The 25,919-nt window shown below is 40.9% G+C and overlaps 1 protein-coding gene across 12 annotated transcripts in view; it reads left to right on the forward strand.

The window, feature by feature from the left end:
- The window catches only part of mpdz (multiple PDZ domain crumbs cell polarity complex component), a 49,217-nt gene that overhangs the window by 13,204 nt on the left and 10,094 nt on the right, over positions 1-25,919 (forward strand). For 3 of the 12 annotated variants that reach the window (XM_030430866.1, XM_030430873.1, XM_030430868.1), the window contains exons 9-34: positions 84-186; positions 789-877; positions 1,739-1,973; positions 4,178-4,264; positions 4,583-4,662; positions 4,885-5,031; positions 5,726-5,896; positions 6,571-6,756; positions 7,072-7,281; positions 8,323-8,481; positions 9,007-9,159; positions 10,894-11,232; positions 11,595-11,706; positions 12,528-12,726; positions 13,750-13,791; positions 15,149-15,262; positions 15,921-16,001; positions 16,203-16,380; positions 16,545-16,655; positions 19,184-19,276; positions 20,882-20,947; positions 21,204-21,275; positions 21,966-22,155; positions 24,215-24,411; positions 24,512-24,603; positions 25,719-25,797. In XM_030430866.1, coding sequence (XP_030286726.1) covers positions 84-186; positions 789-877; positions 1,739-1,973; positions 4,178-4,264; positions 4,583-4,662; positions 4,885-5,031; positions 5,726-5,896; positions 6,571-6,756; positions 7,072-7,281; positions 8,323-8,481; positions 9,007-9,159; positions 10,894-11,232; positions 11,595-11,706; positions 12,528-12,726; positions 13,750-13,791; positions 15,149-15,262; positions 15,921-16,001; positions 16,203-16,380; positions 16,545-16,655; positions 19,184-19,276; positions 20,882-20,947; positions 21,204-21,275; positions 21,966-22,155; positions 24,215-24,411; positions 24,512-24,603; positions 25,719-25,797 — 3,585 coding nt within the window. The remainder of the gene's footprint in view (positions 1-83; positions 187-788; positions 878-1,738; positions 1,974-4,177; positions 4,265-4,582; positions 4,663-4,884; positions 5,032-5,725; positions 5,897-6,570; positions 6,757-7,071; positions 7,282-8,322; positions 8,482-9,006; positions 9,160-10,893; positions 11,233-11,594; positions 11,707-12,527; positions 12,727-13,749; positions 13,792-15,148; positions 15,263-15,920; positions 16,002-16,202; positions 16,381-16,544; positions 16,656-19,183; positions 19,277-20,881; positions 20,948-21,203; positions 21,276-21,965; positions 22,156-24,214; positions 24,412-24,511; positions 24,604-25,718; positions 25,798-25,919) is intronic. The other 9 variants (XM_030430867.1, XM_030430869.1, XM_030430870.1 and 6 more) reach the window with 9 other exon arrangements.

Consider the following 25,919-nt stretch of genomic DNA (forward strand, 5'->3'; position numbering starts at 1 on the left):
GCCTTTCTGCTGTTGTCAAAAGAATAATCCTTTACCTGTGTGTGGTTAATGTTTACCTGTGATTTGCATGAATCTGTTCACAGGACTTTGAGGAAGAGGATGCTGAAGCATTTGATGTGAGCCTTACCAAGAACACCCAGGGACTGGGAATCACTATTGCTGGCTATGTTGGAGATAAGAATTCAGGTGAGGAATAGCAGAAGAGAAGAACATTCAAATGTGTGTGTGAAAAATACATTTAAGCTGCTATGATTCATATTTTCCTAGTCTGTAAACCATGAATCAAATATGTAAAATGAATGGGACGAACCCAGTGTTATCGTCTAGCTCGAGAATTTTAGCATCTTGTAGCTAATTGTTTTGGTTTTTAGGCCAATAAACTCGACCCTCATGAGCCCCATTGATAAACGCATGTGTGTGCAACCTGTTCTACACCAAATGGAGGACAGAGTTAGCTTGGTGCACTTAACATATAAACTGTTATTTCCTCACATTCTGTATATAATATTAATGAATAATTGAATGTTTTGAACAAAGATTCTTACACATTGCACCTTTTTAGATTTAACTGAATACTGAATTTCCTTTGAGAGAAAGTACTCCTCATTCTTTATTAAGTGCACTCATCCCATCATTGTTTATGACATTTGTAATATGAAACATGCCGACTAACATAGAATTTTAACATCAGACTGAAACATCTGTGTCTCTTCTCCTTGGGTCTTGTGATTCATATGTTCCTTATCTCTTTAATCTTTTTTTTTTCCCACTCTTCACTGACTCCTCAGAGCCCTCTGGCATTTTTGTTAAGAGCATAACAAAAGACAGTGCTGTAGATCAAGATGGCCGTATTCATGTTGGAGACCAGATAATAGCTGTAAGTACCCAAATTACGCTCTTTCTCACTATTACTGTTTTCTCAGTCTTCAGTGTCATGAGGTAAAATATGCAGCGAATGTTTTATATAATCTGTTCTAATGATCGCATTTACTCATTTAGTCAATGGAGGAAAATTATCATGAATAATGAATAATTCACAATTAACTGATAGTTCATGTATTTTAGTTTCATCACTGCAGGACATTAACACCGAAGTAAAACTGTTTAATTTCATGCATCATTTGAACAGGTTTTCTGGGGATTCTTAAAAGTTTGTGGAAAAAAATATGCCCCTCAAAGGTTTTGGAAAATAGACATAAATAGGCGCACAATATTTAAAGTGTCTTCTGTGAACCCTGCTAGTTCTCATAACAAACATATGTTTGTGTTGGTCCTTGAATCTGAAGGAAATTGGCCTGTGAATTCATCAAAAAGTCCCGAAACATTAGTTAATGCTGCCCTCTGTTTTCTAAGGTCCTCACAAACTCTTGTTTTATTCTGGTCTGTGTGTGTGTGTGTGTGTGTGTGTGTGTGTGTGTGTGTGTGTGTGTGTGTGTTTGTGTGTGTGTGTTGAGCTTAAGTGTAGATGATGATGTGCTTTGGGACCCAACTGAAGAGCTTAATAAAACACTTAACTGCCTGTGAGTTCTTAAAAAAATAAACAGTGTTAGAAATTATCCAAACAAACAAAGTCAGTGCTTGAAATATATTGCATTCTGTTTCTATGCCTGCTTGAGTTTTGAATCACTTTGAATGATCTTACCCAATTTTACCTCTGTCAAACCAGTATACAGAGGGCAATCCAGCACACAGTGTCCCTTGTTTAATCCATGGGCTCACAAATGATCGCCCTCTGCAGGTTGATGGTGTTAACATCCAGGGATACACCAATCAACAGGCAGTGGAGGTGCTCAGACACACAGGCCAGACAGTCCACCTTAAGCTGATCCGGCGGGGCTTCAGGCCTGAAGAGATCCCCCCCGCCGTGGCCCCCAGTGTCACCATCCTGCCTCCTTGCACCACCATCCCCACCACCACCACCGTCATGAGGGAGCTAGAGTTGGAAAGGATGGAGGCTGAGGAGGCTGCTCAAGGTAGGGGGGATAAAGTGAGAGGAATTTAATGAGGATAGGCAAAAACACATTCCTTGTCACTGTCAAAAAAGGTGTCATTTGATGTTTAAATGTGACTCAGACAGGAGTTTTCATAATGCAGTGACAAGTGACTCCAATTGGAAATGTAGTGTTATTAATATATTTATTATACAGAACAAGAAGTTTCTCCGGTGCATAAGAAAAACAACTCGAGTTATACTCGAATACAGTCCAAATGTGGACATCAGGGGAAACTGAGGATGACAAAGTTGGCCCACTATTACATATGTAGTAGGTGTATTCTGCTAGAGAAGGACAGAGAAAGGACTTTACACTCATCTGAATTTTGAAAAATTAATTACTACTTTTTTTTTTTTCCTGTTAAAAAATATCAAGTACGCCCACATTACTGCCCATCTTTCCCTAATAAGAGAGAAAATGCACTCATTATTAATAATCACTGACAAAGGCCACAAAATATTTTCTCAGATATGTAAATAAAGTTTCGCACAATTTCTAAAGCACTACGGTTTCTGTATAGTATTATATTGCACTGCTTGAATAATGCACTGCCTGGACTGACCCAACCACCACACTTCTATTTAAATTACCCAAAGCCCTCCATTGTTGTTTAGACCCTGGATTATATTCAGTAGTGACTCAGCCGGTGATATCTAACATTTGTCAGGACATCCACACAACTAAGAAATTGACAACTGAGTTACAGCTAAGGCCTGCATGCATGTGCTTGTACCTGTCATTTTTATTATTCAACATCATAAATGACACCACATCAAACAAGTTAAACTGAGTGCAAACAGAAAGATTCTGGTGTCCAGCTGCACTGACAGGACCTCCGGGCTGTTGCAGATGCTAGAAAAAGCAACTTGCATGAGTTGTCAATAGTGATAGATGGAGCTTGAAAGTGATTCGATTTGGCAACGGGGAAGTTAAAGCCCAGAAACCTGCAGAAGAAAAGTAGCTGTAGGCAGGCAGAGGAGGCCAGTTTTTTTTCTTGGCTGCTTTAAAATCTGTCAGAAACAAAACAATTACAGATAATAAATGAAGAGGAAGGAGTCCACATCTGTGTGTCTCCATGGGAGGTGCGCCATTAGTCGATTAAATGTTTCTTCCCTTCCTTGCTTGTCGGCCCCAGATATACTAGTTTGTTGCAAATTACATAATTAAAATTTAAATGTTAAAACCTTTTATAAAAAGACTGCAAAAAAGCATAGGTCAACAGTTGTGTCTAAGATGTTAAACAGCCATGACTGTAGCTGTTGTTTCACTGTTAGCTCAGTTAGCCATGCAGCTGATTACTGGTGGAGTGTTGGTGTTCACACTGCTAGCACAGGAGCTTTGGACCCCTGGGAGAAAGAGGTTTCTTGGGCATGGGGCTAGCTGATTAGCGTGCTAACTTCGGTAGATATCTCTGCAACACAATACATAGCCGTCTTTGACTTGACTTCAAAACTGATATTTCATCACATTCTGCTGATAATTCTAGTTAGATTAAATTAGAACATATTACCCCTTTAACCTTATTGATTAAATTGTGCTTAATTTGGGCTTTTTTAAGTATTTTCTTCCTTTACTTTACACTATTCCGGTTAAGTTGTCAGGGAAATTAGTCATTAAGAAATTTCCTGATGTACAAAGTTGTAATTGGTTATTTAATGGCTGTGACAATAGAAAGAAATGTAACTCCTCACTTAAATTGTTGTCAAGTCAGTGTTAGGGTTTGTTGAGTTCCTTCTCAGCGTACCACACCAGCTAGTATTAATTTTATGTTGCACTTAAAAGTTGTTGTTTTACAGTGTAGACCATGGCTTGCTTGGGTGCGTGGGTAGTAATTTCATGGTTGACTAGTTTGGTGCCCTGTGGAACTCCAAAAACATTAATGAAGTTGTAAAAAAAGTTACTGGGTTCATTAAGCAGATATTTGAAGTCAAGATAGACAAATTGGGAAATGAGATAGGTGCCTCTTCTAAAGTGAAATCGATGTTACCACTATTTGGTGCAAGTAAGCATCAGAGCATCACATAAGAAGATACTTTCCCATGTTTATTTATGTTTTTGGCATGCGTGTGCTGTTAGAGGAGAACAGATGACTTTTTCTGGTGGCTGTGTGCCGACGCTGTCGTGTGTCTGTGCCGCTGCCTGCTTCCGCCCGTCTCACTGCGGTTCTCATTGTGTGTTTACAGTCACCACAGATGAAAAGCCGCTCCAGACAAAGAGTGAAGGATCTGATGTCAGCCCAGCCACGGATCAGCTAACAGAAGACAAACATGGTAGGAGGCTGGGATTCCTCTTTAAGCACACCAGCAGAGATACTGGGCGTACATCTGACAGATAAGGGTCATTGTTGTCAGGACCAAACAGACGGGCAAAACACTCTGTGAGGGCAGACTGATGGCTGCTGCTGCTAGCTTCACAGATAGAAGCAAAATTATTATTTTTTTATAAATAGGTGCTGATGTTTTTTTTTTTTCTTCAAACATTAGAGACTTATCAGAAAGGTATATTGCGTTGTTGGCTGTGAATGATTTAAAACATCTTTTATGACATTTTGTATATTAACACAAGTACCTTGTAATGTGTTTTTCAAGCGATGAAGCTGACGCCCTTTGAAGAGGAAGAGCTAATGAAGAAGTGGCAAGAAATTCTGGGTCCAAGTAATGAAGTTGTAGTAAGTTTCCTTTTTAAAGGGAATTCCTTTCTCTCGTGCATCACATTATTCTCAGCAGAACCTGGTTCCTGGGCATTTGCTTTATAATAAGCAGCTCAAAATTGGTATCTTTGAATGAAGAAAAAGTCATCGAACAAAAGAGAGCGTTCATTGGAATAATCTGTTATCGTGGCCATACGTTCCACATTATTCCTGAGATCTAAGTCCTTGTTTCCATGGCAGGTGGCTCAGGTGGAGAAGTTCAGTGAGAACAGTGGCCTGGGCATCAGTCTGGAAGCCAGCAGTGGGCATCATTACATCCGCTCTGTTCTACCTGAGGGACCTGTGGGTCGCTGTGGCAAGCTGTTCAGTGGAGATGAACTGCTCGAGGTATGTGCTCCTGTATTTAATTAGCCACAGCGTTGTGTGTTTGATTTGCTATCTTGCCATTAATACATGCAGAGGTTCAACTTCCTATATGTATGTTTTGTATGTGTTTTTGATATACTTTATATACACACACTTAAATGTGCATAGATTGTCCATCATAGTGCCTCAGTGATTAGCCACAAAGCAAAAACAGTATGTTAGGTGTCAGGACGTTGAATTTCAGCCACCAGAACCGATTTAATTTAAGTATAACACCCAAACAAACAAACCCAACTCTGCAGTCCAAGTTTTAGATTTTCTCAGTTTGTCGTTTGTGTTTTTTCACATTCCAAAACTTTGCTGTTCTGCAGAACAACTCTCAAAGTCCACTGTACCTTACCTACGAAACACTGAATGGCAATCAGACAAAGTTAACAGCTACTGGGTGTACAGAGTGGAACATTTAGCAGGTAATGAGCCAGGTATATCCCTCCGGAGTTGGTAGAGACCAGATCAGAGCTAAAGGGAGAGGGAATATTGGACTTTTCAGGTGGCCAGAGACACGACTCAAACTAAAAACTATGTGCTAACACATTTGTCACCACAACATGATTGCATGAAAATATGTCAGTATTGAGTTTACAACTTGTTCCAGTGACCTCAAATGGACAATTTATAAATCAGGTAACGCTGCTTTAACATTTTTGTGTCACAGGTCAATGGTATATCCCTAATTGGTGAGACCCACAAGGAAGTAGTCAGAATCTTGAAGGAGCTTCCACTGTGTGTATACATGACGTGCTGTAGGCCCGCCCCTCACCTGCAGACTGACATGGATGCAGTTCAACCAGAGTCAGAGGCTTTGGTCACAGCACCTGAATTAAAGGTACTGCATTTGCATTTCTATACATTAGAATATTCAGATTTTAGCAAGAGTTTTCGATTTTTAGCTCTATCATCTTTGTTTTTCTTGAATGTATCTTCTCCATCTTTTAGGATAAAAACAGTAAGGCAGTTTCACTGACAAGAGCATTGCAGCAGATGATGCATAAGTAAAGTCAGACTCCCTCCATCTCTTTGACATGCAGTAATGAATCATGAAAATGTTTCCCCGCCCCTGCATATAAGCAAGGGAATATGATTGGAGAGCAATACTCTTTAGTTCCTCCTCCTCCTTTATAGCCCATCAACCGTTATTAGCTTAGCCCGGGCTGTCAATCGCTCCATTGGCTTTCCACGTTGCCAACCATGATGGATTAAGACTTAGCGATAAGCAGGGGAGTCGGAAAGTTTATTAAGACCAATTCTGGTAATACCTCAGCGGCAGTAGCCAACAACATTTGCTCAAGATATGAGACATCAAAAGCAGCTTCCCTTTGGGGGAAAGGGATTTCATCTCTCCAGCTTTATCTATGATAATGTAATAAGGCCCCAGCATCCCAAAGATTTCCCCCTTTTATCCGCTGCCAGAAACCTGAGCCAGAAACACAACTGGAGGGAAGCAGCCTCTGGGTTGGGAGGCATACTGTTACATAGAGATTTTGGGCTTTTCCTCCTCAGAAACAAATAGACCTGAGCGCCATACTGGTTGCTGAAGACTCAGAGGTGAACGCAGCAGCAGCGTCACAGGATAATGTGACAGAGGAGGCGATAGGATCTCCTTTGGCGATGTGGGAGCTGGAGATCCAGAATATCGAGCTTGAAAAAGGAGAAGGGGGATTGGGATTCAGCATTCTGGACTACCAGGTGGGAAATCTACCTCGGACTTTGTAATGAATTAGACAACTGTTTTTGTTGTTATTTACAGTAATGTATTTCTACTGTTTTAAGTTTTGTTACAGTTTATTTTTTCTATCATAAATGTATGAGGCAGTTAGTTATGTGGCCAGGAAAGCATTACTTAGCATTCATAGTTAAAATCTGCTAAACTTTTTGGCATATTGTTTTATTTTTCCATCTGCATTTTATATCATTTCTTCAAAAATTATGCTTTTGATTATTATATAAGTCTAAGTTTACCTGCTGACCTCTTCTCACCGACCTGGACCGGCTCTGCCATAGGACCCACTGGACCCTGCCAAGACAGTGATTGTGATTCGCTCTCTGGTCCCCAATGGCGTAGCGGAGCAGGATGGCAGACTGCTGCCAGGAGACCGACTCATGTACGTTAACGCCACCAACCTGGAGAACGCCAGCCTTGAGGATGCTGTCCAGGCCTTGAAGGGCGCCATGCTCGGCAAGGTCCAGATTGGAGTAGCCAAGCCTCTGCCTGTAAGCATGAGAATTAGTATTCTTGCTTTCTTTCTGTGCCTTGAACCTGTGAATATTAAAGGTAGATTGTGAATTGCGCTGGGGTAAGGTTTACTAAGCGTGTTATTCGTACTGCTTTGAAAATTTGTTCAGCATGTCAGGCATTTGTCACTGCATGTATGTGAGGTTGTGAGTCAGTCGATCTTTATAGCCTGTGTCTCAGTTTCCATTCATGAGGGCTCAGCTTACGAGGGCTTGAATTTTTCATGCGGGAAGGTAGTGGAGGTAGGCTCGATGGTTTAGCATTCCACCCAGTGTTCTTTCAGAGGAGGCGACCTGCCTAAAACGTTCCGTGCCCTTTGTTTCATATTATTATATAATTGAATTTTCCACAAGCGCAGACCCCTTTGAACATTTAAACACATCAGGGCACCTGTCAAAATATTGGGTCCATCCACAGGTTCATCGCTTCAGGCACCTGTACTCTTTGTACTGGACATTTCTCTCTGCAAAACTGCCCCGCATTCTTTCGGCTTTAGAGATGCTTTTCTCTTGTATTGAGTCTGCTGTTGGATTACACAGTGAGACCTCTGGGCTGCCGAGGTTAGCTGGATTACAGAGCTGTAGGAAACCTCTGTGGAGTTATCCAACTCTCCTGCAGGACGAGAAGTGTTCATCTGTGGGGTATTTTGTTGTATTGCTTCTCAAAATTGAGTCTGACAAGTATAATCCTCCAATACCTGTCTTGGCTGCATGCTTACACATAAATCGATATCAGGAGCTCTTCCTAAAGAATATACGTGTGAAATGTGAGAGAGATTTTCTGTTAATTCCAGAAAAGTCATGAATCTGCCTTTTTCGAGGAATTTCTCTGCTTGAACGCTTTTGCACCAAGATCAATATTTAACTCTAGAATAGTACCTTAAAAAGTCTCAATACCTCCTAACATCTTTCCCCATTCCATACTAATTTATTTGTCCTTGATTTGGTCACAAACAATAAATCAAGAAAAGAAAATCACATAAAGCTGGAGACACTGAAAGCATTTCTCCACTTTCCTAGGGAATATGTGGATATTCCCACTCTCCACACCCATATGGTGAGCAGGAAATAACTCCATCATCCACCATCCATTCATTTGACTTCAACAGTATTTTGGTTGAAGAAGGCGAGGAAGAAGGACTGACTGAAGGCATCGTTTACCGAGCAGAGCCTGCATTGGTCAGTTAGCTTTTGGGAAAAACTGAAAAAAATCAACCAGAACATCCTGAGAAAAGGAAAACAAATTGTACATTAGATGTTATATTTTGCTCCTGTTTAATTTTCTACCAACAGAGGTCTGTTGTTTGTAATCAGGCATCAGTTATATATGAGCAGTATAAATAGAAGCAATTAATTAAGGGCTATGTTGTTGTTATATCTGCAGTACGGATGCCCTGAGAGGAAAGTGACACAAAAAAAGTTTTATTAATATGAGTGTGTGTCTTTGCAATACTCATTTGGACCAACAAAGACTAAAATGCACCAATACCCCATTTTCTAGTGTTTCGACACTTTCTCATTTGCCTCTCACAGCTTCCGTACAGCATTATTTTGCAGTTAGATATGTTTACCAGTAGTGACGCTAGGGTCATAGAATATCTTTGTAAATTCAGCTATCTGACAGTGGATACGACCAAATTGCTCAACAATAACGGCACGCTTCACGTCCCCGGTTGGTTATACTACTTCCATTCGTTATCACAGATTGACACCAGCGAAGCAGACCTGTCTGATGAAAAGGTGTTGGATCACACTTACTCTGGAATGGAGGACGACACTTTCCAGGCGTCCATGATTGCTCTTCATGGAAGCACCTGCAGCACAGACCTGGATTACCTGCACTCATCTACACCCAAGGTAAGCAACCATTTTCATTGTATGGCAACAATCAGAACCAAAAATTACTCCCCCATTTCATTGAATGTTACTGCAACACTAACTGCCCTTTGTCACAAGCAGCTGTACAGCATGTAGTCATTATTCTTTGTCTGTTATCGGGAGCCCAAATGTCATGAGAAGTGTTTGTTATTCTTTGCCGAGGCAGTAACATTGCTGACTTATATGAAGATTGTAGCTGCGACTGCTGTTGTTGCTCAGGGTGCCTCAAGAACAGCAATTCCCCAAATGGATATTAGATTATAAGGAAAATAAACAAAGAAGAGCAAGGGGCACACAAGCAGTTTTCCGAGGGGTATGTGTGTGCTTCCAGTTTCCCCAGAGGTCACAGCTGACCTCATTTGTCGGGCCTTCCTAAGAAGTTCATGTTATAATAGGCAGCCGAGAGGGACAGACACGCTCCCATTTAACTTGGGGGGGGCCTTCCTAGTGAGGGATTTCACAAAACAGATTTCAAATGTTTGTTTGAGGTCAGACAGCTCGTTCTTTTCATGATGATGAACATGTTTTCCCCCCAAAGCTTAGAAAGAGGCAACAAGTGTGTTGATAAATCTCATATCGTCTTTGGTGACATTAAATGCTGGAGCAGCTTTTCAAACTTGCAGACAGTATCTGAATGGTATTTTTTTTAAGGAGTATGGTGGTGAAGGTTTAGTCTTTCTGGTCCACACCACAACACAAAGATCAACCGGGTGTTGAGCCCACCAAGACAACCTTCCAAGTCACTGTCAATGAAGCAGTGACCGCTCTTTTTCTCATGTCTGTCGCTGATGGATTACAGTTGTGCTTGCACTGTTCAACACCAGACCAAAATATATTGAATTCTTTCTTTTTTGGCACTTGGTACTGGTATCTCTGCACTAAGGAGGACTGTGCCCTTCTGAAGTAATGTGACCAATTAGATGAATTCACCAGACCAAACCAGGCCAACATAATCTTTTATTGCTATGAAATAGATACACTTTCAAAGTTTCCTTCATGGCATCTTGAGCTTAATTCTGCTATGCCTGGAGCGTGACAGTCAGAGTTTAATAGTTGATATTTGCTTTTATGATGATGGTTCAATGTCATATGAAATACATTTTAACAGACACCAGAGGAGAAAACTCACATTCTGCAACATTCTATTACAACTCACTAATGGTGTGAATTTACTATATACATACCATATACAGATATATTAGATAATATACTATGATATTCTGTTGTCTTAAACATACACGAATAAATTACAAACTATGAATTTTTACTGTAAAGTGTAGGTACCCTGCCCTCCTTTGTAAAGAGCCCAGTTCAAACCATATTTGTTACCTTATTAAGATGAAAGCTCCTTTTTCTTGCTTTACTCCTCTACTCATGTCTGCTTCCTGAGTCCCATATTTGCATATTTTAACTTTTTTTTTTTTTTACTAAAGATTTAGACTTCTGTTCTGGCTCCCAGGGGGGGATTCATCACTACTCAGTCTGGTTCTAATAAAGTCTTAAATGCTGTTATAATAAAACTATATTTTGCACATGGCAAGCTCAAGATCACCAGTAATTCTTGCTGTCCTCTATTGGCCACTGATGGCTTTTCTATGGCTCATTACAAGGAGGGCAGGATGGCGACAGAGCAAGATGAATCCCCCCGCTGGGCAATTGTCTCACTAACAGAGTGGAACGTTCATTCGGCTGCTGTGCTTTGTTTTACCGCAGCTGACAGCTCGCCTGGACTTGCTGGAGGAACATCCCCACTTTGCGGCACCGTCCGGCCTCACAGACGACACTGAAGCGTTCTCTCCGGAGAAACGCTTCAGTCCTCCGAGTTTTAGAGGTCACGTCCCGGATTTTAATGCCATGCTGAGCGGTTCTGATCAGTACCTGGCAGAGCACTCGACCAACGAGGAACCAGTGGAGAGCTCAAACTCATACAGCCCGTTTGCAGAATTAGGGACCCGATCAAATATCCCAGAAGAACCTGTGGAGTCTCTCCACTATCAGAAGGAGCCAGCCTTGTCTTTTGGAGATATTGGAGACATAAAGATTTTATTGAAGGTAAAATAAGCGAGCTACTAACAAACCATAGATCAGTGAGCATTCAAAATATTATTAACCCACGGAAGAATAAGATGAGTGATGAGTCTAAGTGACTGCCAAGGTGAATTATAACCACTAGAAAATAATCATCCTTGATCTTCCTCTAGAATTTCTGAAGGGAACTTCTAACCTCTCTCCTTTCTGTTGTGAGACTCCTTTCAAGGCTGCAGTTCAAGTTCAAAGCATATTTGTCTTGAATTCATTCCCAGAGCCCATTCACCGCACCCACTTCTTCTCTAGAGACCACTGCTTTGTTTGGAATCCTGCCTTGTATTTTCATTTACTGTCACAAATAACTGTGTTGAATTATCGCCCTGAAGGACGAGGACGATGGCGTGAAAGAATCCGCAGAAGACGGCGACAAGGAAGTGCTGACCTCAGGGAGCAATTTTGAAAGGACTATCACAGTTGTCAAGGGCAACTCCAGCCTCGGTTTGTGTTAATTTCTTAACGTTCTTTTATTTGTTTTTTTTTATTTATTTATTCATTTTCACCATAGCCTTCACAGAAGTGTAAATGAGTTTGCGGTACTGAAAGGCGTGTTGGCCTTTCCCTTCTGTGTCATGTTTTATGAATGCCAGATTTGAATTGAAATGATAGAAAAGATTTTTTGGCTGTTTTCCAGTTTGAAAGGGTAATTTCATTGCTATACCGGGTATTTGCATTTCAAAACCTGCCCATGGGACTACAGTTGAGCTCAGAGAATACCAAGTTTTAACTTCTAAAACAAATAGGTGTTATGAATTGTAATCCTCATGTGCCACATTGAAAATGAAACTACCTCATTTTGCCTTTTTAATACCCTTTAAAGGGCTCTGTTTCCTGTGTGATTCAAAAATTCCGCAAAAATACATTTGGGTATTCCAAAGATGAACATACTTTTGTGATTTTTATGATCTTTGCAAAAGAACCCCTGTACACTGTGCTGTAAAAGAGTTTGAGTGTTTTAGATTTATTATCTATGAATATATTATGCCACACTCTGAAGTTATTCCCTTGAGAATGAAGTGAACACCAAACCTGTGAATACTGTGAGCGTTTGCTTTTCTGAAATAAATGTATTTAAGGTTGAATTTGTCAGTGAAACTATGAAGTTCTGTCGCATTTTATTTAAAACGGAGTTGGTCTCTTGAATGGAATTTAGGTTTTGTTCTTTAATTGAGGAGTTCAGTTTGCGATTGCCCTTAAATGTGAAAAGTCTAAACTGTTATTTAAGGTGTGTTTTTAAGTGTTTCTTATAATCTGCCTCAAAGGGATGACAGTAAGCGCCATGAAAGATGGTCTGGGAATGCTGATCCGGAGTATAATCCATGGCGGGTCCATCAGCCGTGATGGACGTCTTGGTGTCGGTGATCTCATCCTGGCCATCAATGGGGAGCCCACAGCCAACCTGACCAACGCTCAGGCTCGGGCCATGCTTAGAAGACACTCACTCATTGGACCAGACCTGGGGTAAGATACTATGACTGGACAGTAATAATCCAGAGCTAGTAGCATTAGTAGTAGGAATCTCAAGGCAGCTCATGACTTGATTTGAATTCAGAGGGCTACGATTGCCTAAATCATGTATTTCTACTTTTCTCACTGTGTGATAACTTTCTACTAGCGTATTTGTAATGATCAGTAATTAAAATAAACAAATAAACTTTCATTATCTTTGTTCACGCTCAGCCATCCTCACCAAAACGCAAAAGGCAGCCTGGCTTAGGACTGAAACATTTTGTCACTCAGCTGGTCAGATTTCACGTTTACTGTTTAGTGTTTCAGGTTTTATTGCATGAGACATTCGCCCTCACAGTGCAGTTGTTTACATTCCAGTTTGCATTAACAATAATACATTTGAGAGTTTAAGTTCTTTAGTTGTATAGCTGTGTTTTCAATTCCATCTTATACACACATGATTTGAATTTCTATAGCAAGGTCTTTTGGCAGTGTTTGTTGCTTTTAATAAATGGTGATGAGATATTCAGAATTGCTCAGTGTTACTATGGAAACAAGCTGAGCTGCCTTGTACTTTTGCGAGTCATGGCCGAGGGGTGTACCACAAGGTCCTACCTCAGTAACATCCGGATTGCTTAAATGTAGACGGTATTTGTTGATTTATTCTATGTATGTATCAAATATTCGTTTTTAAGCATTTGATATTAGTATTTGTACTTACAATGTTCATAATTTTGTCTTTAAACAGGGTATTGTTCAAGGTTTTGCTTTTTGTAAAGAGAAGTTGTAATTTAACTAAACCTTCAATGCTTTTCTAAACCTGAATCCAATCAAATCAAAAGTGGTATTAAGTGATTCTAAAAGCAAAGTAAGCTTCTGTTATTGCTGCCAAAGTCATGTTTAATTAAAGGAGTCACCATTCCTTCCACTTATTTAGAGGGAAACTGGTTGTGGTATTTCACAAGTTCTGCTTGCTGATCTAAACTTGGCAGTATGTTAGCTTCCGTGCATAAAAGCCAACTCTCCAAATTCTAGATCTGCTTGTGCACCTGAGGACGATCTGTGCCCATTTTATGTGTGAGTATGACTAACTTCCACGCCGGCGGTGTTTTTTCGGCGAGAAGCTGCCACCTCGGTTTTTCTTTCCTCTTCGTTCCCTCCATCTGCTGCCCAGGCTTCATCGCAGTCTGTTTGAGAGCTTTATCCAGACACAGAATTAGAAAGTCAGATTAATTTAGTCGATGTCTCAAACCAGCGATGACAGCGAAATATAAAACGCTTTTGGAATTTTTAATTGGTGGAGATGCTGTTCTTACTTTCAGTCAGATGTGTTGATTAACATTATAATTATGCTGTGGCACCGCACTCCATTAACCAACAAATTTTAAATGTGCCGAGTGGCAACAAAACTTAAAGTGGTGTCAGTACACCTCCTAATACACATGGTAGAATCATATCTGGATAAACCTTGACTGACTGCATCACTTACTGACTGTACTAACACTTGCTGCAACTTCTTTCTTTTAATCAACATCTTCAATCATCACCTGGATTTTTCATACCATTGACGTCACACTTTACTAAGTCCCTGTTTTCACATGAATCGTTGGTATAGAAGTGCCGTCATGTCTCTCACTGCATGCTGTGATGTCCTTAATGATCCCACTCATCCATTGCATTATTTCACGGGGATTCTTTCCCTCTCTTTGTGCATGTGTATAAACCAAATCAACCCATCTGTTGAGGATCTGTCAGCTCCACTCGAATGTGTTATTGTGCCCTTCAGAAACAACTTCACTCTGAATCGCTTGGAAACGGGGCTTTAAGTGGGTGTCAGCGAGCCTTTGGTTCATTTCCCGACACGAATTAATAACCAACTCATGAATTCAATGATTGATACGGCCTTCATATTTGTGTCACATGTTCATCACAAAGTAGCTGATAGAACGCTTGATTTGCTTAGACATTTATGGAGGCAAACATCTGTTTTGATCAATCAGGCATGAAGAGCTTATATTGAAGAACAGCATCTGACCTTGGCCTCGAAAATGCATTTAAGATATTACGGCTCAGTGTTGCTCCAGTCTTGTGCTTACTCACAGGTATGTTTGCTGGATAAGAAAACATGCTTTGAATTTAAAAAAGCAGATTTCAGAGGAGTTCTTTTTTTTAATGAAAAGTGAGAACTTTCAAACCCATTTGCACCTAAACGCCAGTTCCTCTTTTCCTTTGGTAAATGATCATGCTAGTTCATAGTGAGCAGGAACATAATTACCACTGAGGTGGGAAATTGAGTTTCTAAAAATAAGGAATGCCAAATTGTTTGCTTCAAGAAGTGTTTGACTCATTTGTGTGCGTGTGTGTGTCCGTGCTTGTGTGTGTCCTTGCTTGTGTGCGTGTGTGTGTGTATGTGCACGTGTGTGTGTGTTTTTAGCATTACATATGTTCCAGCAGAGTATCTGGAGGAGTACAAGGCCAGCTTAGAGCAGACTAAAGATGATGTCTTCCCAGAGACGGCTCCAGCCCCAGTTGCAGTTCCAGTCCTAAAGTAAGTCCTTGCATTCTGCCACTTTCTAATAACACTTACTGACAAGTGATCACCCCGTTGAGGTTCCTTGTTAACAAACCAGTTATGTTTGTATTAAGTGTATCTCACTAAAACACACTGTGTATCTGTGACGTCTTGCAAACATGTATTTTCTCTCAGAAAACACTGCAAAGCTGTGGTTGTGGATTCGCTGCGCTTCTTGTGTCCACATATATTTTGTGCCCACCAGTGTTTCTTTTTCCTAGTTGTACCCAGTAAGTAGACAGTGTATGCGGCAGCAAGTGGCTGCCTAGAGAAAAAGCTCAGAGCGCTTCCAGTTGAAAATATATGATTTCTCAGGAAGGCACTGGGTAGTAGCAGGGGCCGGACTCGTTATCCGTCACCCTGGTAACCCAGTAAATGAGAGGAGAATCTTGCATTATCTCTCCTGACTCCTCTTGCACTCAGCTTCTTGTTAGCTGTGTAGTCAACCCTCTGTTAACACAGAATTAAGTTACCCAGCTACTGTCAGATTAGACACACATGTAGCATTTTTTTCTGTCATCTTACAAGCGCTTCAGAGTCTTACCGTTGCTTTTCTGAGAGAGAAACATGCTATATGGACATAAAGTGAGGCCAAATTCTATTGAACACCTTTCTTCCATTTGTTTCTGTTTAGAGATATTCCTAACCTGCCTGAGCGGGAAGATGGAGAGGGAGAGGAGAGTGCCACTTACAGCAACTGGAACCAACCCAGGAAGTGAGTTCACCTTTTATCTATGCTTCCAATGTAATTCTGTGAATGTGTCCATGACAGAGATGGCTTGAAATAAGTACATGCTCTGTCCAGCATGCAATGAAATTTATAAGAGTATTATAAAGTGTCAGATCAGGAACAGAACCACAGCTCTGAGGTGAAGAACTTCTAAATCAAACATGCTGATGTTGGTGTCTTCCTCAGAGTGGAGCTCTTCCGAGCGGCAGGCAAGTCCCTGGGAATCAGCATCGTCGGGGGTCGAGGGATGGGCAGCCGCCTGAGCAATGGAGAGGTGATGAGGGGCATTTTTATCAAGCACATCCTGGAGGACAGTCCTGCCGGACAGAACGGGACCCTGAAGACTGGAGACAGGATCGTAGAGGTGAGGGAACACGTCAGATTACAGAAATATTTCTTTTTGCAAGATTTGAGTTAATCAGAAGACTCCTTTTCAGACGAGTAACTTAATCCAGTTTATTAAGAGAGTCTGAAATCCTGAAAGATTTTAGATGCCTGACAATCTCTCCCCTGGTATCTCCCTGACAGGTGGATGGAGTAGACCTGAGAGATGCCAGTCACGAGGAGGCTGTCGAGGCCATACGCAGGGCAGGCAACCCTGTCTCCTTCTTAGTCCAGAGTATTATCCACAGGCCCAGGGTAAGTCTGTATTACTGTCAAACCAATTGCTAGTAAATACCTTATCATCTAAAGGTCACAATTTCCTCACTCTGTGCCTTTTTTCACCTCAAGTAAAAGTTAAGTGTATCCGCAGAGGCCATTCAGGGCACTTTCAAATACTAAACTGTGCGATATACATATATAACCCCTGTATTATCTGGTTTGCTTTTAAATATTGAAAGAAAGTCATTTTGAAATCTTTCCTGAGAGCAACATCAAACCCAGCGCGGCATATTAACTATATTGGCAAGTTTTAACCTCTAAGTGCGACACTCATTGAAAATCCCTGTATCGACAACATCGTTTGTTGTTTGAAAGTGCCCTCCGGCTTTTAAAGCATGACTAAGTAGTTTCCTGCTGGGGCTGCTCCTGGCTCGGCTCCAGTGTTAGATCCCTCATAGTCAATGACTTTTCATGCATTGTTATCTGTGAGATATTCCCGCCTGCCTTCCTGAACATTGTGGTTACTCATTAAGCCTCGCAGCAACTCATAATGTGATGTGGCACAAGCAGCGTAAGGACACGATGAGGGGCAAAAAGTCGTTATTGGAGCATCTTACTCAAATGTGATGACTCTTAAAAACACCCTGACGTATGATAGATCATATTTCAATATTTTTATAACAACATATTGTCTCAGTCACATGAAACCAAACACAGCGTCTTAAATCCATTGTATGCTAAACGTCCAGCACCAGACAACAAAGTTAGTAATTAGCTACTCGTAGCTTAACTTCAGCCAGGAGTGGATGAAAAATAACGTGATTTTTTTGCACAATATTGACCAGATATAAGGACGGCAGCTAAAGCAAACCTAAGGGGGCAGACATCCTTAATTTTCACTTTCGGTTATGTCTGCCCCCATAGGTTCACTTTAGCTGCAGTTCTGATACTCGGTAAATATTGTGCCAAATGTTCTCGTTATTTTTCCTAATGACAGCAGTCGGTAACCTCGATCAACAGGGATATGGGTTAAAAACGGCTGAAGTTCTCCTTTAACTTCAGTCAGGAGTGGATGAAGACCCGTAACAGAGCTGGACTGAGAGACCCCTAGCAACAGAAATGACATACTTTGCATTGAAGCTAACCATCTGTTGCTGGCTGTAGCTTCACATATATACATACAAACTAATAAGTAATATTTTTTTCCAAAATGTACAAAAAAAACCTTATGTCCCCACGTTTGCTTAACTTCATTTTTAACCTCAGTTACTGCATCATGAGTTGCCTCAAACCTGCATCTCTGTTCCTCCGCACTGCTCTCCCAGCCTGAGTCAATATATAGACCAGCTCCATCACGTGGCGTACAGACACACACCACCGCTTTCACATGCATGCCACATCCCACCTGTCAGGTAATCTGTCTTTCCCTTTTTGTCTCTCTCATTTCTATTGCATCAGCTATCCATCACGGTTAATCTCGGTTGCATTATCTCCCCTGACTCCTCTTTCTTTCTGTCTCTCACACTGTTTGCTGAGTCTTTCTTCTTAACTGCGTCTTTGACTTTGACATACACATAATGTGCGCATTGATGGAAATGAAGACAAACTGGAATTGGAGATTCCGTCTGGGAGAAAAAAGAACTCTGAGGGTTTATTTTGATATCCAGACATCTGTTTTCTAGAACCGTAACAATGACATGACCCACTCTGATGTTTTTAATCAAAAGGTTCAGCGAATGGTTGATATCAATTTTGTCACTAGCACTGCCGAAGTGTTTTAGAAAACGTCTCTGCTGAAGGTGTGCTGTGCTGAGATTCAATACACATCTAGACTAGACTCTTAATGTAATTTAACCACGGGGTTATTGAAATGTCTTTGCTGTATCTAATAAAAGAACTCATCAAATAAACAATAGAAAAGCAAATAAGGACATCATTCGTGCCTCTGTGGCTACACAGCTGTCAACATATACTCCAGACTGCTTCTACCCAGCAGAGGGGAACAGGTAAACATTTAGAAAGAAGACATATTCACAATTTACTATAAAATCCCTGATATTGAGTTGCAGCTCCACTAGAACTCTTTAACAATGGACTGAATAGTTTCAGAAATATTATTTTTGATTGGCTGATATATTTCTAGGTGCTCTCGGCAGGTCAGTTATGCCGTTTTAAGATGCAGCCACCTAGAGAGTATAATAGCACATCCTTGCTGTTTCCCTTTAAGTTTCAAATCCTTCTCTTGTAAGCGGTGAATAATCTCCAGCTAGCCTGGAGGAATCTATGAAACATTTTGTTAAAATATTTCAGAGAAAGAGGCTTAGCTCTGATTTTTTTCTCTCTGGTTTTTGATGTAGAGGAACCGGCTGTCCTAAAGGAAGCGGTTTGCTTTAATGGTTCCTCATTTGAATAAAACCTGAGGTGCCTCTGTCCTCCACACACAGTCCCCCCCTTCTTTTTTTCTCTCCCAGACGGCCTCAGATTCAATTTTGTCAGAACAACTCAGCCGTCATATTAAATATTCGTCATGTTGTCAGCTTGTTGGTCCTGTGTGTTGCTTCTAGAAGCCGCCCCTGCCCTTTCCGAAGCTAAATAGCCACCGCGGGTCAAGCCTCTTCTGCACTAATCAAACCTGCTTAGCGCCTGCCCTCCCTCAGGTTAGAGAAGCTACCCTGTGTCTTTGTCCGCATGCTCGTGTAGGAGTGTCTTTCACTTGACCCTCTGACTTGTTGAAATTGTGTTAACAATGACATGAGGGAAGAAGATGGGGAAAGGAAATCTGCATGCGTTTGTGTGGATTGTTTGTGTTAAAGATTTCAAATGAATTGGCTTCATTCTGCATGCAGGTTTGCCACATAGTATTCAGAGTCAAGAATGGGCAATGTGTAAGATATGGTCTGAATTGAGGTTAAAACACACAAAAAACATCAAGAAGAAGAAACAATATTTGTGATATTAAAGATGTCTCTGTCTATAGTCCATTCCCTCCTTTCTACTGGGAAAACACAGTTCATTAGATACACTCACAAAATGTCAAGAAAGGAAACATTTTTACACCGGTTTGCCTTATTGAACAAGTACAACCGTATGCCTTCTGATCTGAACACGAGCTTAGCTGCGTTGTTAACGCATCGGAAAACACTCTTCAAACCAAAAAACTCTTGATTTGTCACAATCACCTCTGGTTTTGGTCCAGATACATCCTACAGTGTCTTGTCTGCTGTACAGCAGACTGACTGCCTCTTTAGAATTAAACACTGTAGGGTCACTAGCTCCACGGCTAATGGAGCTAATTAGCTAACAGCAGCTAGCTGGGGAGTTTTGCTGTAGTCAAAGACTCTGCTGATGTGCTGCCCAGCCATATCTTAAACATTGCCCTCTTAATTGCTGCAAGTATCAAACCTTTTATTGTCCTTTGTGGTGAAGCTCTATTGTCACACATTTCAGTTATTATTCTTTGAGCTCTCTTTTGTCTTCTGTATACATGTGCTGTATGTCTATATTGAATCTGTGCTTCTCCCCTCATCTGTTAGCATGCATCACCATATTTATTTCTCTCCTCCTGTGCTTTGCTGCTCCCGTCTGTCACACAAAACAAGAAGTAAAATCCTAGCAGAGGCTTTTACTTTAAGTGCATTTTATTTTCCTCCTGTCCCCGGCTTTGAAAGCCCAATTTTCTCAATTATCCCTCAAACGTTGTCCCAAGTGCCTCACTGCCAATGTAAACAAGACAACTTGATGCGACAGTCGGCACTCAACACAGACACTCGCACTGTTTTGTGAAAAACTATAAACTGCAATATGTCTTTTTTTTTTTTTTTTTTTATGCCAGACTTTCTGGCAAAATCTTAAAGGCTCAATCATTGTAGATAAATGGTCGAGCTTGGATCGGGATGTGGTGGTGGATACCCTCTTCCAGCCTCCACATAAATGTTCTGGCGTGGTTGAGCGTGTGTGTGCCTTTGTTCTTACTCTGGCTTAGCCAAGCTTCAAGTTAATTGAAGAAAACTAATCTTTTCTGTTTTAAGAATGTCAATTTTTCCTCAGTCGCAACATTTATAAACAGATGGTTTTCCATGGTACAGCATATGGCGCACGAGAGCATCTTTTGCCATTCAGAACACTTATGACTTTGTATGAACTTATTAATATTTATGGGATTACTGGATTATGATACACTATCTTGGCGACACTGAGGTGAATATTATGAATTTGTTCTCTCATTTGTGAGTGATTGACCTTCATGTCCGTCTTGTACGAAGCAGTCATCGATAACAGACTCCAGCGAGGAGAGAGCCGCAGCCATGACGAAGGAGAGCAAGGACAAGGTTGGTGTTTCCAATTACCCTCCGCCACAACTTGTACCAGTGCTTTGTACTTGTCGTCAACTCACAGTCAACTTTCAATAAAGTGTTGCTCACTGCAGGAGGCACCAAAGTCTGAAATAAACTGTTTTCAACATTTTCACCGTGAACAACGTGAGATATGTCAGCAAACGCACCACTGGCATATGTCTGTCGATAGACGTGGGTGTGAGAAATGTGTTGTCTTCTAAAGTTGTTGGCCTTTGTCTCTTCTCTGTAGGAGGGTGACAGTCACAGTAGACTTTTCCTCCGCCTCTCCCCAACTAACCCTTTCACTCCTACCCCGTTTAAGGTTTGTGGGTCTCTGTGTTGTGCCTTCCACTTTCCGCTCTGTGTGTGCTTGTACAGATGTGTCGATAGAAACTGCGATACAGTTCAAGTAATGAGAATACTCCAACATGCTGTACCTGCACACACTGTACACGTCCTAACATCTCCTTCATCCGTCTGAAATCCTTGGTGTGTTTTTGTGAAATCATGTTTCCTCTCTTGTTTTATATCACTAAAAATAACAGAATGACTTAAATGGTCGACAAAAGCAAATTTTTAGATTTTTGGCCTCGTCTGTTATTTGTGGATGTGATTAAAAAGACATTTGTGGCGCTTGATTCTCAGGTAAGTGTTCATATGAATGTCTTTTGGGTGATTTGATTTCAAGTGCTATTTTAATGATGTGTAATTACATTAGTCAGTATTTTTTGAGTCCGCAAGCAGCATTTTTCTGTAACTTAAGGCTGCATCGAGAGAAGGCTGATTGACCTAGTTATGGAACCATAATTATGTCTGAGCCTAAAACTAACCTGCTAAAACAGATGAAGCTGTTAGCGCAAACCAAGCATATGCCTTCTGTTGATCACTTCAGCTCTCAAGTGCCTTCCTTTGTCTCTTCACACTTACATCAAGTTGATTCAAGCTTTAACGCACAGATACCGCCTTCGTCTTTCTAATAAACTATTTTCAAACTCCATCTGTGGCGTGACAGCTAGCGAAGCGTGAAGCGGGGAAGGCATCTCCCACCAGCGCTGTCCTCCTCCTGCCAGTGGTGCCCCATGTGGGAGAGACTGATACAGACACGCTGACAGAGATTCCTGGCAGACCTGCTGAGGCGGAGGAGGAGGAGGAGGAGGTGGTGGAGGAAGAGGAGGTGGAGGATGAGTTTGGATACAGCTGGAGTGAGTTCATGTTTCTCTATTTCTACAGGGCGCAATTATATATTCTGTTAGAAACAATGGTGAAATATTTATTTTGTTATATTTTTGTGATTGATTTGTTGAATTTCACACGGGCCTGAGTAAATTCTGGCAGTACATACACCTGGAAGATCCCCATTAATAGGATCAATTCATAGCAGGGTATCAGCAGATACTTGAACACGCCTTAACAGGCCTTGAATTAGATTGTTCAAATTTAAGGTATTTGATCTTAAAGGGGCACCGTGTAGTTTTGAGAGTAAAATTCAAGCTCAGAATTTTTATGTTTACAATGAGGTAATAATACTAATCTGTGTTTTTCCATAACTGATAAACAAGCTGTTCTCAGAGGAAGATAAGGTCCCCAGAACACTGTTTGAAGCTAAAAAGGTGGCAGGGTCCGCCAAATCTAAACAAAATAAAACAGTATGAATTTGTGTTGTCCTTTAAGGTCAATTTGTTTATTCTGGTTATTATAAACAAATAGACAAATTTAGGAAATTTATTCTCCAAAACTATAAAAAATTATGTTATGACCACATTGACACACAATTTTTAAAGTTACTTGTGAGAATATTTAGTATTTTTCTAATTTAATGTAATTCACTCGATGTTTAGTCCAGTTTTCATAAGGCCAGCACCTCCTGAAAATGTGATATTTGTTATTTTTGGTGCTTTTGACAACTCTTTCAGAAACTAGTTTTGATTATATTTTGGTGGCTTTATGGAGAAACATTTCATCTACGGATAAATAACTATATTCAAATTATAACTGATTTAAATGATAACACCCAGCCCTCATCTGCATCGTTCCTGCAGTTTCTTTTTAAAAATGGGATTTTTCAAAAGACAATATACAGGGTTCGTACGGGTGCTTGAAATCCTTGAAAGTGCTTGAATTTCAATGTTGTGTTTTCAAGGTCTGAAAAGTACTCGGATTTTAGTTTAAGTGCTTGAAAGTGCTTGACATTATAACTCTGTCTTCCACAAAATTGGGATCAGACTGGATAATTAATTTCTGAAGTTTTTGCTATTATGAAACATAATTTTAGATGTTTACAGCATAATACAATGTACATAATTGTGATAAGAAAAAATCACGAGTATGTATATTCCTGTAGATACGTATTTTACCCCAGCAAAAAGGTGCTGGAAAATCTTGAAAATTACCCTTAAAAGTGCTTGAAAAGTGCTTGAATTTGACCTTAAAAAATGTGTACGTACCCTGAATATATTTATCTGAGTGTATCGTGTTTTGTCGCCTAACTGCCACTAGAGGTCCCCCAAGTTGCATGTTGGTCTCCCTTGCTCATAAATCCACCCTGAGCCTGCAATAAAAGATCACTGACTCACATGCTCGAGGTGGTCGTACCTCAGCAGAACCTGAAGGACTCGGTGTCCCAATTAAGCCATTAGTATCCTGTAGATGTCAACTGTAGGATCAGCTCCACGTGCAAGGAGAACAAGGTCACATTCAGTCAGTCACATTTAGCTCAGGGAACCAGCATAAAGGACAGACTTCCAGCCTGCACACACCTGGGACTGTGGTGAATATATATGTGAGTGTGTGTGTGTGTGTGTGTGTGTGTGTTAGAGAGTGCGCCCGTCCTGCGGGGATAAGATTGATGAGGCTGGGCCCGGGAAGGTGAGTTGTGGAGATTAGTACAGGACTGATGGTTCAACAATGGCAGGGCGCCCAGAACAACAGGAGCCCATTGGTCTGAACAGCGGCTATCTAACACACCAGAGACAGGAGAGGTGGATGGAGAAAGAGAGGGGGCCTGGAGTGAGGAGAAGAGGGATAACAATAGAGACAAGATTGAGACAAAGAGATAGAAGGTGACGCTGGAAATAAAAAGTCAGCAATGTGACATTTAAAACTTTTACCTTCCGTGACCATGCATCTCACCAAATCCAAGTACCTGCCCCTTCTGGAGCATCACGGTGACAAGGAAGCGCAGGCCCAAGACAAATCTGGCACTTTCCTGCAGTATTGTCAGCTTACATCAGTCTGCTTTGCCTCTCATCTGCCTCTTTTCAGAGAACATAATCCAGCGCTATGGCAGCCTCCCAGGTGTCCTGCACATGATCGAGCTGGAGAAAGGCAAGACCGGCCTGGGCCTCAGCCTGGCCGGGAACAGGGACCGCTCCCGCATGAGTGTGTTTGTGGTGGGAATAGACCCCAACGGGGCGGCCGGCAGAGACGGACGTATGGTTGTGGGGGACGAGCTGCTGGAGGTAAGATATAATGGTCACGGTGGTTCTGGACTCAAGTAAACAGAGCTGACAGGATATTTGAAAACAGTGTGTGAAATTCTATATTTTTGTATCCTTTCAGATCAACGGGCAGGTTCTCTATGGCCACACTCACCAGAATGCATCCTCCATTATTAAGAGCTCCCCTTCCAAAGTCAAAATCATCTTTATCAGGTACAAAAAATGTTTTAAATTCCCTTTTTAAAGTTTTCATGACATAATAAACTTCATTTTATTGTCGGACAGAGCTAATGATGAAAACTGACGTGAGATTTTCAAGTATATTGTAATGTTATACAAAAGCCAATAGAGGGAGCTATTGTAATTCAACAGAAGTATGTACTCAAAGGTAAAGTGGTGTAATCCATATTCCAGTTTTCCAGTAATTTGTCAATTTTGGATGAATGTGTGAAAATCTACATTATAAATATTTTAAAAACCTTAGTCTAGGCTGACATTGGACTATGAAATCAGTGATTTACCCCCCACTGTTGCTCCAAATCCATACTAAACAAAAAATAAATAAAGAGTTTTAACCTAGTTTTGTGCATGTAATGTTGTAAAGAAACTCTGCACTCTGTTCCTGAACCCTGATTTTAAATATCGCTGTTGATCCATGCTGTTCTCCAAAAATGAAATCAGGGCTGCAACAAATGATTATTTCCATCATTGTGTAATCTGCTGATTATTTTCATGATTAATCAGATAATCATTTCAATCTTTAAAATGACAAAATTGTGAAGAATGCCCATGACATTGTCCCAAAAGTCCAAAACCTGAAGGCTCTTCATTTCCTATAAGAAATGGCAGAGAAAGCAGCAAATCATAACATTTATCGAAACCAGAAATTTTGTTTAGATTTTTGCTCAAAAACAGCTGAAACTTTTATGAGACTATCAAGATAGTTAGCAGTTAATTTACTTTTGATTGACTAATTGATGAGTCAACTTACTGGTGTACTTACAAGTCAAAGGAAATGGAAAAGCTAAAGGAAATCTGTTCGTTTCCCTCATTAAGAAGATATAGCAGAACAAACTACATGCAGATACTTATTAGTTATTTTGAAGCAAAGCAGCTGACATATCAGCACAGAGTCAGACCCGTATGACCTTTGACCCTCCTTCAAACAGCCTCTGCCAGGATCACTCTACTTAACCCTCTACTTAACTCACATCCTTTTCCTGACCTCCCGAAAAGAGAGACACTGTGATCAGCGAGAGTAAATCACAGCTCTGCTGTCACGAAGCAGAGGAGCGACGATTTATGTGAGCTATGACTGTTTGGAACAGGAACACGGAGGCGCTGAACCAGATGGCCGTGGGACCGGTGAAAGAGCACGAGGGAGACACAGTGGAGCCCCACGCTGAGGTACGACTGTGGCCACGCACACATTGCACACATGCACCAACTCCACAGAGCTGTGACACACACACCCAAACCATTATTAGTACTTGACTCTACTCTATTTATAACCTTGTGTCATTTTCCTG

This window comes from Sparus aurata, chromosome 10 (assembly GCF_900880675.1).
Source record: "Sparus aurata chromosome 10, fSpaAur1.1, whole genome shotgun sequence".
In the NCBI taxonomy this organism is placed as follows: domain Eukaryota; kingdom Metazoa; phylum Chordata; class Actinopteri; order Spariformes; family Sparidae; genus Sparus; species Sparus aurata.